This window comes from Oncorhynchus gorbuscha, linkage group LG05, assembly GCF_021184085.1.
Source record: "Oncorhynchus gorbuscha isolate QuinsamMale2020 ecotype Even-year linkage group LG05, OgorEven_v1.0, whole genome shotgun sequence".
Lineage (NCBI taxonomy): Eukaryota > Metazoa > Chordata > Actinopteri > Salmoniformes > Salmonidae > Oncorhynchus > Oncorhynchus gorbuscha.
Window position 1 is genome coordinate 71842510 of NC_060177.1, and position 14440 is coordinate 71856949.

At 45.5% G+C, this 14440-nt stretch overlaps 1 protein-coding gene across 1 annotated transcript in view; it reads right to left on the reverse strand.

Annotated features, from left to right (window-relative positions):
• Positions 1–2281: 2281 nt before the first annotated feature.
• Positions 2282–14440, reverse strand: part of LOC124034928 (polypeptide N-acetylgalactosaminyltransferase 9-like) — a 38286-nt gene continuing 26127 nt past the window's right edge. Inside the window, exon 3 of the mRNA XM_046348321.1 lies at positions 2282–2483. Within this exon, the coding sequence (XP_046204277.1) occupies positions 2282–2483 (202 nt within the window). The remainder of the gene's footprint in view (positions 2484–14440) is intronic.

Here is a 14440-nt window from a genome sequence, read left to right on the forward strand (position 1 = left end):
GTTCCGTGTCTCCCAGGTCGTCAATCCTGTCGCTGTGCGACTGCTTCTTCCGCGACATCTTCGTCGCGTCCACCCTGTCTTCCATGTCTCCTGTGTCAAGCCTTTTCTTCGCGCCCCGTTCGTCTTCCCTACCCCCCGTCCTTGTCGAGGGCGCACCTATTTACAAGGTACGGAAGATCATGGACATGCGTTCTCGGGGACGTGGTCACCAGTACTTAGTGGATTGGGAGGGTTACGGTCCTGAGGAGAGGAGTTGGGTTCCATCTCGGGACGTGCTGGACCGTTCGTTGATTGATGATTTCCTCCGTTGCCGCCAGGGTTCCTCCTCGAGTGCGCCAGGAGGCGCTCGGTGAGTGGGGGGGTACTGTCATGTTTTGTCATTTATTATCATGTCTTGTCTCTGTGCTTCCCTTCTATTCGTTTCCCTCTGCTGGTCTTATTAGGTTCTTTCCCTCTTTCTATCCCTCTCTCTCCCCCTCCCTCTCTCCCTCTCTCGCTCTCTCTCTCTATCGTTCCGTTCCTGCTCCCAGCTGTTCCTCATTCTCCTAACTACCTCATTTACTCTTTTCACACCTGTCCCCTATTTTGGCCTCTGATTAGAGTCCCTATTTCTCCCTCTGTTTTCCGCTTCTGTCCTTGTCGGATCCTTGTATGATGTTCGCTGTTCTGTGTCCTTGTTCCGCCCTGTCGTGTTTTACCTTCTTCAGATGCTGCGTGTGAGCAGGTGTCAATGTCAGCTACGGCCGGTGCCTTCCCGAAGCGACCTGCAGTCTATGGTCGCGTCTCCAGTCATTCCTCTCTACTGACGAGTGGATTTAAGTTTTCCTGTTTTTGCTTTCACCTAGATAATATCCAGGATTATCGCTTTTGTCTAAGACTGGAATAAAGACTCTGTTTTCGTTAAGTCGCTTTTGGGTCCTCATTCACCTGCATAACAAAACCCTGATCAGGTAGAACATGCATTTAGCTCCCCCGCCCGCCCAGCTATGGCTAAGGAGCAACCCTGAAAAAAAAAACTCAGAAGCCAATAAATGTCCCAGCTAAAGGATGTGTGTCAGAGAGACAAGAAAAACATGTTCCCTGTGTGTGACTCATTATGCCACTGTGCTGTGCCTCAAGTAGCCAAGCCTGCATGTTAATATTCTAATGTCACTTCTACATGTGCACGCACGCACACATAACCTTCACCAATCACAACCATTAAACAATGGGGTATTCAGAGAGGGGGGAGTAAGTGGGTTGGTATTTTGACGCAGCGGCTGCCATTTGTGCCTACCTCGTTTGGTTTAAATGGTTGCCTATTGCCTCTATGGGGACACTAGGCATGTGCCAATGTTGACTCTTGGTCCTCTATCAAGATGTTATTTATGCGCCTCCTCTCTGCTTCAGCCTGGGGGATGCTGGGACTAAGCCCAACTCCATGCCAAGTGATGGAGGGCCAAGTGTCGGTTGGAATCTAGTTCATTGTCTCTGTCCACTGAAACAGGCAGCCTTCTGGGAGTCGGGGCTGTGCGGGGCTGGCTGCCATGGGGCGTGTAGGTGTGTGGAAGCAACCAAAACCTCACGCAGACCAAATCACAATGGAGATTTCTTTCTGGTTATTTTTAAACTCACTAACAGTGTTCAATAGCACACCCCCGAGGGTTCTTCATCCCTCTCTCACCCGCTCTATACTTTTCCCTCGTTCATTCTCCTCTCCTCTCCTCTCTTCTCTGAACAGACAGACAGACAGACAGAAAGACAGACAGACAGACAGACAGACAGACAGACAGACAGACAGACAGACAGACAGACAGACAGACAGACAGACAGACAGACAGACAGACAGACAGACAGACAGACAGACAGACAGACAGACAGACAGACAGACAGACAGACAGACAGACAGACAGACAGACAGAATCCCACTTAAATTGGACATGTATTTATTGTTAAGAAACTTGACTAGTTTGTTTTATAAGGGAATTGACACCTCTGGCACTTTTCCTACACACAAACCGATGCAATTCTTTGTTTGTGACACCACCCTCTACTTTTAAAGAGACAAACATGAATTGGAGAAGTGATGTTTGTGGAGCAATAATCCAAAACAAAATGCAGTAACACAGGGATTGTGGTTCTTCTAATTAAATGTTGGAAACAATCTAGTAGAATCTTCTGGTTTTGCTGGCTCTTTAAGATCTAGGTCAGCAGACAGTAGCAGCACTGTGACAGATGCTGATGATAAAAGGGCTATATAAATTAAATTGATTGATTGATTGAGGAATGAACAGTTAGATGGTTATACTGAAGAAGCATCGAGACTAGAAGTCTTACCACTGTCGCTGTTGTCGTCCACCAGGATGATCTCCTTGAGAAGGTGTGCAGGGGTGTGGTTGACCACGCTGTGAACGGACCGCAAGATGACCGACAAGGCCTCGTTCACAAAGATGAACACCACTGAGATCTGAGGGAGGTCCTCTGGGTAGGTCAACTGCTTGCACCTGTAATGAAACAAATCAGACCGTTTTAGAATTCAGGATTTGGAGAGTGAAAAGGTCGAAGTGAGCTGCCTTCTTTCATTTGAATAAACCCAGTTTTGTTTGGATTAATTGTATGAGACAGAATATGTTGAAATGCAAAATGTATGAAGAGTTGTGTACGTACTGTATGCTCAGTGAATGAATGTTGTTTTATATTGTTGTCCCTAGAAGCGTAACACAGTCCCAAACCATTTTCTGACAAAGCAAAGTAGGGGAAATAGGAACACATATCTTTTTTGTGAGGGTTGTGGCAAGGGAAAGCTGCAGCCTGGCTGTAAATGGAAGAAGCAGCGCTGTCCTGGCTAGCTCACTCTCTCTGTCTCTGTCTCTCTGTCGCTCTCTCTGTGTCTCAATTAAATTCAAGGTCTTTATTGGCATGGGAAACATGTAAACATTGCCAAAGCAAGTGAAGTAGATAATAATCAAAAGGGAAATAAACAATAAAAATGAATAGAAAGCATTACACTCACAAAAGTTCCAAAATAATAAAGATATTTCAAATGTCATTATGTGCAAATAGTTAAAGTTCAAAAGGGAAAATAAATAAACCTCTCTCTCTCTCTCTCTCTCTCTCTCTCTCTCTCTCTCTCTCTCTCTCTCTCTCTCTCTCTCTCTCTCTCTCTCTCTCTCTCTCTCTCTCTCTCTCTCTCTCTCTCTCTCTCGCTTCCTCTCTCTGTTACAGTGTTGAAACATTGTGGAAATAGTTAAAGTACAAAAAGGAAAATAAATCAACATAAATATGGGTTGTATTTATAATGGTGTTTGTTATTCACTGGATACCCTTTTCTTGTGGCAACAGGTCACAAATCTTGCTGCTGGGATGGCACACTGCAGTATTTCACCCAATATATATGGGAGTTTATCAAAATTGGATTTGTTTTCAAATTCTTTGTGGGTCTGTGTAATCAGAGGGAAATATGAGTCTCTAACATGGTCATACGTTTGGCAGGAGGTTAGGAAGTGCAGTAAACAGTAAACAGGAGATATTTGACTTCAGACTCTAGTAGGGTGAGGCCGGGTGCTGCAGACTGTTCCAGTGCCCTCGCCAATTCGTTCATATAAAGTGCATTTGAAAAGTATTCAGAACCATAGATTTTTTCCACATTTTGTTACGTTGTAGCCTTATTCTAAAATGGATTCCATTTTTTTATTCTCATCAATCAACACACAATACCCCATAATGACAAAGTAAAAACTGGTGACAAAACAGATGGCACTGTGTTTGAATCTATTTTGTAAATGACGTCGCTGAAGTCGAGGATTGGTAGGATGGTCAGTTTTACGAGGGTATGTTTGGCAACATGAGTGAAGGATGCTTTGTTGCGAAATAGGAAGACGATTCTAGATTTCATTTTGGATTAGAGATGCTTAATGTGAGTCTGGAAGGAGAGTGTACAGTCTAACCAGACACCTATTTGTAATTGTCCACATATTCTAAGTAAGAACCGTCGAGGGTAGTGATGCTGGACGGGCGGGCAGGTGCAGGCAGCGATCGGTTGAAGCGCATGCATTTAGTTTTACAAGTATTTAAGAGCAGTTGGAGGCCACGGAAGGAGAGTTGTATGGCATTGAAGCTCGTCTGGAGGTTAGTTAACACAGTGTCCAAAGAAGGGCCAGAGGTATACAGAATGGAGTCGTCTGCGTAGAGGTGGATCAGGGAATCACCCGCAGCAGCAAGAGCGACATCATTGATGTATACAGAGAAGAGTCGGCCCAAGAATTGAACCCTGTGGCACCCCCACAGAGACTACCAGAGGTCGGACAACAGACCCTCCGATTTGACACACTGAACTCTATCAGAGAAGTAGTTGGTGAACCAGGCGAGGCAATCATTTGAGAAACCAAGGCTGTTGAGTCTGCCGATAAGAATGTGGTGATTGACAGAGTTGAAAGCCTTGCCCAGGTCTATGAATATGGCTGCACAATAATGTCTCTTATCGATGGAAGTTATGATATCTTTTAGGACCTTGAGCGTGGCTGAGGTGCAGCCATGACCAGCTCTGAAAACAGATTGCATAGCGAAGATGGTACGGTGAGATTCAAAATGGTCGGTAATCTGTTTGTTAACTTGGCGTTCGAAGACCTTAGAAAGGCAGGATAGGATAGATATAGGTGTGTAGCAGTTTTGGTCTAGAGTTTCTCCCCCTTTGAAGAGGGGGATGACCTTCTTTGGGAATCTCAGATAATACGAAAGAGAGGTTGAACAGGATAGTAATAGGGGTTGCAACCAGATAATTTTAGAAAGAGAGGGTCCAGATTGTTTAGCCCGGCTGATTTGTAGGGGTCCAGATTTTGCAGCTCTTTCAGAACATCAGCTATCTGGATTTGGGTGAAGGAGAAATGGGGGAGGCTTGGGCAAGTTGCTGTGGGGGGTGGAGGGCTGTTGATCGGGTAGGGGATGTCTTGGCTGTGTGCATAGGGTCGTTGTCCTGTTGGAAGGTGAACCTACGCCCCAGTCTGAGGTCATGAGCGCCCTGGAGCAGGTTTTCATCAAGGATCTCTCTGTACTTTGCTCCATTAATCTTTCCCTCAATCTTAACTAGTCTCCCTGCCACTGAAAAACATCCCCACAACATGACGCTGCCACCACCATGCTTCACCATAGGGATGGTGCCTGGTTTCCTCTGGACGTGACGCTTGGCATTCAGGCCAAAGAGTTCAATCTTGGTTTCATAAAACCAGACAATCTTTTTTTTCATGGTCTGAGAGTCCTTTAGATGCGTTTTGGCAAACTCCAAGTGCACTGTCAAGTGCTTTTTACTGAGGAGTGGCTTCTATCTGGCCACTCTACCATAAAGGCCTGTTTGGTGGAGTGCTGCAGAGATGGTTGTCATTCTGGAAGATTCTCCCATCTCCACAGAGGAACTCTGGACCTCTATCAAAGTGACCATTGGGTTGTTGGTCACCTCCATGACTCCAGCCCCCCAGTTTGGTCGGGTGGCCAGCTTTAGAAGAGTCTTGGTGGTTCCAAACTTCTTCCATTTAAGAATGATGGAGGCACTGTATTCTTGGGGCCCTTAAATGCTGCAGACATTTTTTGGTACCCTTCCCCAGATCCGTGCCTCGACGCAATCCTGTCTCGCAGCTCTACGGACAATTCCTTCAACCTCATGGCTTGGTTTTTGCTCTGACATGCACTGTCAACTGTGGGACCTTATATAGACAGGTGTGTGCCTTTGCAAATGATGTCCAATCAATTGAACAAATTATTTGATCCATTTTAGAATAAGGCTGTAATGTAACAAAATGTGGAAAAAGTCAAGGGGTCTGAATACTTTCTGCATGCACTGCATATGTTGATGAGGGTGGGGGTGGGGCTCAAGCTGCATTCCTGTCCTACCACACAGCCCTGTGGAAATAAATGTTTGTGTTTTTTGCCAATTTTAACCGCACACTTGTCTGTGTACATGGATTCTATAATGTTGTATGGTTTTACTCCAACACCACTTTTTTTCAATTTGTATAGCAGACCCTCATAACAAATTGAGTCAAAAGCTTTTTTTAAATCAACCAAGCGTGAGAAGACTTTGCCTTTGTTTTGGTTTGATTGTTTGTCAATTAGGGTGTGCTAGGTGAATACTTGGTCTGTTCTGTGGTAATTTGCTAAGTACATTTTCACTGAGGAAATGTACGAGTCTGTTGTTAATAATTTTGCAATGGATTCTCTCTCCCTCCAGTCTCCACAGCCAACAGTCTCTCTCTCTCTCTCTCTCTCTCTCTCTCTCTCTCTCTCTCTCTCTCTCTCTCTCTCTCTCTCTCTCTCTCTCTCTCTCCAGTCTCCCTCACTCTCTCCAGTGTCCCTCATTCTCTCTTGCTCTCTCTCTCTCTGTCTCTCCCTATCCCTCCTCTCTAACTCCCTCCCTCTCCTCCCCACGCTCTCTCTACAGACCAGGAGCTCAATTGCTCCCACTTATTAGGCCTCACACCAACATCATAGTAACTGGAACTGTGGAGCAGTGATTCTAGTGATTGGAATCCGATTTCATGTTGCCGTTTTAAATGACCCAGTTAATGAAATGAATAGCACACAACCACAGTCATGGTTGCTGCTGTACACAAGCACACAAACAGGCACCAGACAGTAGCACTTTCATTATAGATGCTGTTCATTATCATAGCCGGTTGGACTCCTCCCATTGCATTTACCTAGGGGTTTCACAGTAGCGTAATACTTTCCAGGCATCTAGAGGTAAAGCGGGTCACACTGAAACTGATTCCTATGGCAACCACTGGTACACATGATCATCTTGTAAACCATCCCCCACCAGCATCCTAATTATATTTCATCTGCAAACCTCTTTACGTTTCCCATGCTTGATATGCTCAACAGTGCTGTGTTTTTTCATCTTCTATTTTTCTGGTGTAATCTGGTGATAATGAGGGTACTAGCCATAATGAGATGTTTACATTTTTGAAAATTTCTCACGTTTAGTTTAAATTAAATGTTTATGGGGCGGTGTAGGCAGAACTGCATCACAACAAATTGATCCAAACTTAAATTGACTACTAAATATTTCCCTCTAATGGGCTTCTTCATGTTCACTCTCTCTTGCTCTCACAAAGAAAAATATTCCTTTAATAACATGTACTCTGCAGTCTACACATTATGCTTATTCAGCCTGGCCTCAGAGCCATAAGAAGCATACTACGCATATTTATCTGCACCTCCAAGACATATAATATGTACTAAAGTTCTAGATACTTTAGACAAAGCAAAAGCAGTGATGTTGGTCGGGGAGGATGGATGTGCATATACCACGACTCCCTAGCAATCCAAAGGTTACGTGTTCGAGTCACGCCAGAGACAACTGTAACATTATAGCTAACCCTACCCCTAACCCTTATTCTAACTTTTCATCAATTCTGTTATGCCAAACTTTGTTGTTTTAGTTCTCCTAACATTTAACGTAAATCATCAATTCATAAATAAATTCAGGAGGCTGAAGAAATTTGGCTTTTCACCAAAAGCACTCTGATTTGATCCTAACCTTTGTTGTTAGTTCTCCTAACCACCAATGTAAATTCTCCCCGTAAATTCTCCTTTGTTGTTACAACGCAACAAGCAGTCTGGTCTCAGAGACATACGTATAATACTCTACGTCCGCCGGATGGTTGTTGTCCTTGATGATCTTTTTGACCTTCCTGTGACATCGGGTACTGTAGGTGTCCTGAAGGGCAGGTAGTTTGCCACTGGTGATGCGTTGTGCAGACCGTGGTACAATTGCCATACCAGGCGGTGATACAGCCCGACAGGATGCTCTCGATTGTGGCGTCTGTAAAAGTTTAGGAGTGTTTTAGATGCCAACCCAAATTTCTTCAGCCTTCTGCGCCTTCTTCACATCACTGTCTGTGTGAGAGGACCGTTACAGTTTGTCTGTGATGTGTACGCAGAGGAACTTAAAACTTTCCACCTTCTCCACTACTGTCCCGTCGATGTGGATAGGGGGCTGCTCCCTCGGCTGTTTCCTGAAGTCCACAATCATCTCCTTAGTTTTGTTGACGTTGAGTGAGAGGTTATTTTCCTGACACCACACTCCAAGGGCCCTCATCTCCTCCCTTTAGGCCGTCTCATCGTTGTTGGTAATCAGGCCTACCACTGTAGTTTCGTCTGCAAACTTGATGATTGATTTGGAAGCGTGCATGGTCACACAGTCATGGGTGAACAGGGAGTACAGGAGAGGGCTGTGAAAGCATAATCGTCAGGCCCCAGTGTTGAGGATCAGCGGGGTGGAGATGTTGTTTCCTACCTTCACCACCTGAGGGCGGCCCGTCAGAAAGTCCAAGACCCAGTTGCAGAGGGGGTTATCGAGACCCAGTGCATAATGACGAGTTCGGAGGGCACTATGTTGTTAAATGTTGAGATGTAGTCAATGATCAGCATTCTTACATAGGTATTCTTCTTGTCCAGATGGGATAGGGAAGTGTGATGGCGATTGCATCGTCAGTGGACCTATTGGGGCGGAAGACAAATTGGATTGGGTCTAGGGTATCCGGTAGGGTGGAGGTGATATGGTCCTTGACTAGTCTCTCAAAGCACTTCATGATGACAGAAGTGATTGCAATGGGGCGATAGTCATTTAGTTCAGTTACCTTAGCTTTCTTGGGAACAAGAACAATGGTGGCCATCTTCAAGCATGTGGGGACAACAGACTGGGATAGGGATTGGTTGAATATGTCCATAAACACACCAGCCAGATGATTTGTGCATGCTCTGAGGATGCAGCTAGGGATGCCACCTGGGCAAGCAGCCTTGCGAGGGTTAACACTTTCAAATGTTTTTACTCATGCTGGCCACAGAGATGGAGAGTCCACAGGCTTTGGTAGCGGGTCATGTCAGTGGCACTGTATTGTCCTCAAAGTGAGCAAAGAAGTTGTTTAATTTGTCTGGGAGCAAGACGTCTGTGTCCGCGACAGAGCTGGTTTTCTTTTTGTAATCCGTAATTTACTGTAGACACTACCACATATGTCTCGTGTTTGAGCCCTTGATTTGCGACTCTACTTTGTCTCTATACTGACGCTTTGCTTGTTTGATTGCCTTGCGGAGGGAACAGCTGCACAGTTTATATTCGGTCGTGTTTCCGGTCGTGTTGCCATGATCAAAAGTGGTGGTTCACGCTTTCAGTTTTGTGCGAATGCTGCCATCAATCCACGATTTCTGGTTAGGGAAGGTTTTAATGGTCACACACTTGCTAATAAACTCGCTCACCGAGTCAGCGTATACGTCAATGTTGTCTGAGGCTATCAGGAACAAATCCACGCGTCCATGTGATCGAAGCAATCTTGAAGTGTGGAATCTGATTGGTGAGACCAGCGTTGTATTGACCTGAACGCAGCCGTTTCCTGTTTTAGTTTCTGTCTATAGGCTGGGAGCAACAAAATGGAGTCATGGTCAGATTTGCGGAAGGCAGGCCGGGGGAGGGCTTTATATGCATTGCGGAAGTTAGAGTAGCAATGATCCAGATGATACCAGCTCTTATCGCGCATTAGATATGCTGATAGAATTTAGGAAGAATGGTTCTTAGGTTAGCTTTGTTAAAATCCCCAGCTACAATAAATGCAGCCTCAGGATGTATGGTTTCCAGGTTACGTAGTGTCCCGTGAAGTTCTTTCAGGGCCGACGAGGGATCGGCTTGGGGGGGGGGGGGTACACGGCTGTGACTATAATCGAAGAAAATTCTCTTGGAAGATAATACGGTCGGCATTTGATTGTAAGGAATTCTAGGTCGAGTGAACAAAAGGGCTTGAGTTCCTCTATGTTGTTGTGATTACACCATGAATCATTAATCATAAGGCATACACCTCCACCCTTCTTTTAACCAGAGAGATGTTTGTTTCTGTCAGCGAAATGCGTGAAGAAACCAGGTGGCTGTACCGACTCTGACAACATATCCCAAGTAAGCCATGTTTCCATGAAAAATAGATGTTACATTCTCTGATGTTTCTTGGGAAGGCAACTCGTGCCCTAATTTCATTCACATTGTTATCTAGAGATTGGACATTGTTGAGTAATATGCTTGGAATCGGTGGATGGTGTGCTCGCCTACTGAGTCTGACCAGTATGCTATTGCACGACTAACGTAACATAATATATAATTCAAAATGGAGGGAACAATATATGTATAAAATCCAACAAATTGCCCTGAGACCAGGTTAGCTTATCTGGTGAGTTAACAGGGCATCCTGGCTCTGTGCATTCTGGCATTTGAAGTGCTGACGTTGAAAATCGTGAGTTCAGGTGTAGTGACACATAAAAGCGCCGTGCGCACTGAGTCAGGGTTGTGTGCCGAGTGACAGTGGGGTTGTCCGGGAGGGAATGTGTGTATGTGTGTGGCTGCGTGTGTGTGTGCACCAGATGGAACTCAGCATGGCTGCGTTCTGTCCTCTCTACCGATTGAAGCTTGTGGGGATTGTGCAGTCAGACAGTGCTACCAATGACGTCTCAATGCACCAGAGTCCTGTGTGTCTGTGTCTGTGTCTGTGTCTGTGTCTGTGTCTGTGTCTGTGTCTGTGTCTGTGTCTGTGTCTGTGTCTGTGTCTGTGTCTGTGTCTGTGTCTGTGTCCGTGTCCGTGTCCGTGTCCGTGTCCGTGTCCGTGTCCGTGTCCGTGTCCGTGTTTGACTGGAGTAAAATTGACAATGATATGGAGAGGATAGACTGCCAGGGTGTTAATACATGGTAAATTATACCATTAAATGATCCGATATATCACATTATATTATAGCGTTAAATTAGAATCTGAAGCTGTTGTCTAAATAGGTCATACTATAAATCAGGGGTTCCAAACTTTTTTGGCCCGGCGACCCCATTTGGATTTTTTTTAAATGCGTGACCCCACCATGTATAAAAGTGATGTAATCAAAGGCCAATGTTTTAATTGGGGCTATAACAGTCTATTACAAATCAGTCTGACAGTAGTGTTTACAGTATTTCAATCTGAAGTAAGTATGGTTTGAAGTGGCTGAAATATATCAAGAAGGTATTGGGAAGTTTAGAAGATCATCAGGCTCCTCCCTAAGTTTGTTTTACTCACTGCTCTAGCACACTCTGCTAACCCTGATGTCCTTGCCGTGTATGAATCCTGGCTCAGGAATGCCACCAAAAATTCGGAGATTTCCATACCCAACTATAACATTTTCCGTCAAGATAGAACTGCCAAAGGGGGAGGAGTTGCAGTCTACTGCAGATATAGCCTGCAAAGTAATGTCATACTTTCCAGGTCCATACCCAAACAGTTTGAACTACTAATTTTGAAAATTACTCTCTCCAGAAATAAGTCTCTCACTGTTGCCGCCTGCTACCGAACCCCCTCAGCTCCCAGCTGTGCCCTGGACACCATTTGTGAATTGGTCGCCCCCCATCTAGCTTCAGAGTTTGTTCTGTTAGGTGACCTAAACTGGGATATGCTTAACACCCCGGCAGTCCTACAATCTAAGCTAGATGCCCTCAATCTCACACAAATCATCAAGGAACCCACCAGGTACAACCCTAAATCTGTAAACAAGGGCACCCTCATAGACGTCATCCTGACCAACTGGCCCTCCAAATACACCTCCGTTGTCTTCAACCAGGATCTCAGCGATCACTGCCTCATTGCCTGTATCCGCTACGGAGCCGCAGTCAAACGACCACCCCTCATCACTGTCAAATGCTCCCTAAAACACTTCTGTGAGCAGGCCTTTCTAATCGACCTGGCCCGGGTATCCTGGAAGGACATTGACCTCATCCCGTCAGTTGAGGATGCCTGGTCATTCTTTAAAAGTAACTTCCTCACCATTTTAGATAAGCATGCTCCGTTCAAAAAATGCAGAACTAAGAACAGATATAGCCCTTGGTTCACTCCAGACCTGACTGCCCTCGACCAGCACAAAAACATCCTGTGGTGGACTGCAATAGCATCGAATAGTCCCCGCGATATGCAACTGTTCAGGGAAGTCAGGAACCAATATACGCAGTCAGTCAGGAAAGCTAAGGCCAGCTTCTTCAGGCAGAAATTTGCATCCTGTAGCTCCAACTCCAAAAAGTTCTGGGACACTGTGAAGTCCATGGAGAACAAGAGCACCTCCTCCCAGCTGCCCACTGCACTGAGGCTAGGTAACACGGTCACCACAGATAAATCCATGATTATCGAAAACCTCAACAAGCATTTCTCAATGGCTGGCCATGCCTTCCGCCTGGCTACTCCAACCTCGGCCAACAGCTCCGCCCCCCGCAGCTACTCGCCCAAGCCTCTCCAGGTTCTCCTTTACCCAAATCCAGATAGCAGATGTTCTGAAAGAGCTGCAAAACCTGGACCCGTACAAATCAGCTGGGCTTGACAATCCGGACCCTCTATTTCTGAAATTATCCTCCGACATTGTCGCAACCCCTATTACAAGCCTGTTCAACCTCTCTTTCATATCGTCTGAGATCCCCAAGGATTGGAAAGCTGCCGCAGTCATCCCTCTCTTCAAAGGGGGAGACACCCTGGACCCAAACTGTTACAGACCTACAGTATATCCATCCTGCCCTGCCTATCTAAGGTCTTCGAAAGCCAAGTCAACAAACAGGTCACTGACCATCTCGAATCTCCGCTGTGCAATCTGGTTTCCGAGCCGGTCACGGGTGCACCTCAGCCACGCTCAAGGTACTAAACGATATCATAACCACCATCGATAAAAGCCAGTACTGTGCAGCCGTCTTCATTGACCTTGCCAAGGCTTTCGACTCTGTCAATCACCATATTCTTATCGGCAGACTCAGTAGCCTCGGTTTTTCTGATGACTACATTGCCTGGTTCACCAACTACTTTGCAGACAGAGTTCAGTGTGTCAAATCGGAAGGCAGGCTGTCCGGTCCTCTGGCAGTCTCTATGGGGGTGCCACAGGGTTCAATTCTCGGGCCGACTCTTTTCTCTGTATATATCAATGATGTTGCTCTTGCTGCGGGCGATTCCCTGATCCAGCTCTACGCAGACGACACCATTCTATATACTTCCGGCCCGTCCTTGGAAACTGTGCTATCTAACCTCCAAACGAGCTTCAATGCCATACAACACTCCTTCCGTGGCCTCCAACTGCTCTTAAACGCTAGTAAAACCAAATGCATGCTTTTCAACCGTTCGCTGCCTGCACCCGCACACCTGACTAGCATCACCACCCTGGATTGTTCCGACCTTGAATATGTGGACATCTATAAGTACCTAGATGTCTGGCTAGACTGTAAACTCTCCTTCCAGACTCATATCAAACATCTCCAAACGAAAATCAAATCTAGAGTCGGCTTTCTATTCCGCAACAAAGCTTCCTTCACTCACGCCGCCAAACTTACCCTAGTAAAACTGACTATCCTACCGATCCTCGACTTCGGCGATGTCATCTACAAAATTGCTTCCAACACTCTACTCAGCAAACTGGATGCAGTTTATCACAGTGCCATCCGTTTTGTCACTAAAGCACCTTATACCACCCACTACTGCGACCTGTATGCTCTAGTCGGCTGGCCCTCGCTACATATTCGTCGCCAGACCCACGGGCTCCAGGTCATCTACAAGTCCATGCTAGGTAAAGCTCCGCCTTATCTCAGTTCACTGGTCACGATGGCAACACGCACCCGTAGCATGCGCTCCAGCAGGTGTATCTCACTGATCATCCCTAAAGCCAACACCTCATTTGGCCGCCTTTCATTCCAGTTCTCTGCTGCCTGTGACTAGAACGAATTGCAAAAATCGCTGAAGTTGGAGACTTTTATATCCCTCACCAACTTCAAACATCTGCTATCTGAGCAGCTAACCGATCGCTGCAGCTGTACATAGTCTATCGGTAAATAGCCCACCCATTTTTACCTACCTCATCCCCATACTGTTTTTATCTATTTACTTTTCTTCTCTTTTGCACACCAATATCTCTACCTGTACATGACCATCTGATCATTTATCACTCCAGTGTTAATCTGCAAAATTGTAATTATTCGCCTACCTCCTCATGCCTTTTACACACAATGTATATAGACTCCCTTTTTTTCTATTGTGTTATTGACTTGTTACTTGTTTACTCCATGTGTAACTCTGTGTTGTCTGTTCACACTGCTATGCTTTATCCTGGCCAGGTCGCAGTTGCAAATGAGAACTTGTTCTCAACTAGTTAAATAAAGGTGAAATAAAAAAATAAAAAAGGCAATAATGTTGTATAATCTTCTGTGTAGAAAAGAACATCATCATTGATGATGTTCTTATTCCCCCAGTCTGATTTAGTGCCTGGTCTTGTCCACTCTGTTCTAATGAGGCTTGTGGGTATTGTAGAGGGAAACAGAAGACATACATGCTCTTGAGAGTCTTATCTTTCAGTGATGGGGTCATAATATTTTGTAGCTTAAAACGTTAAAAAGATAGAGCGACATTTGTAAGTCGCTCTGGATAAGAGCGTCTGCTAAATGACTTAAATG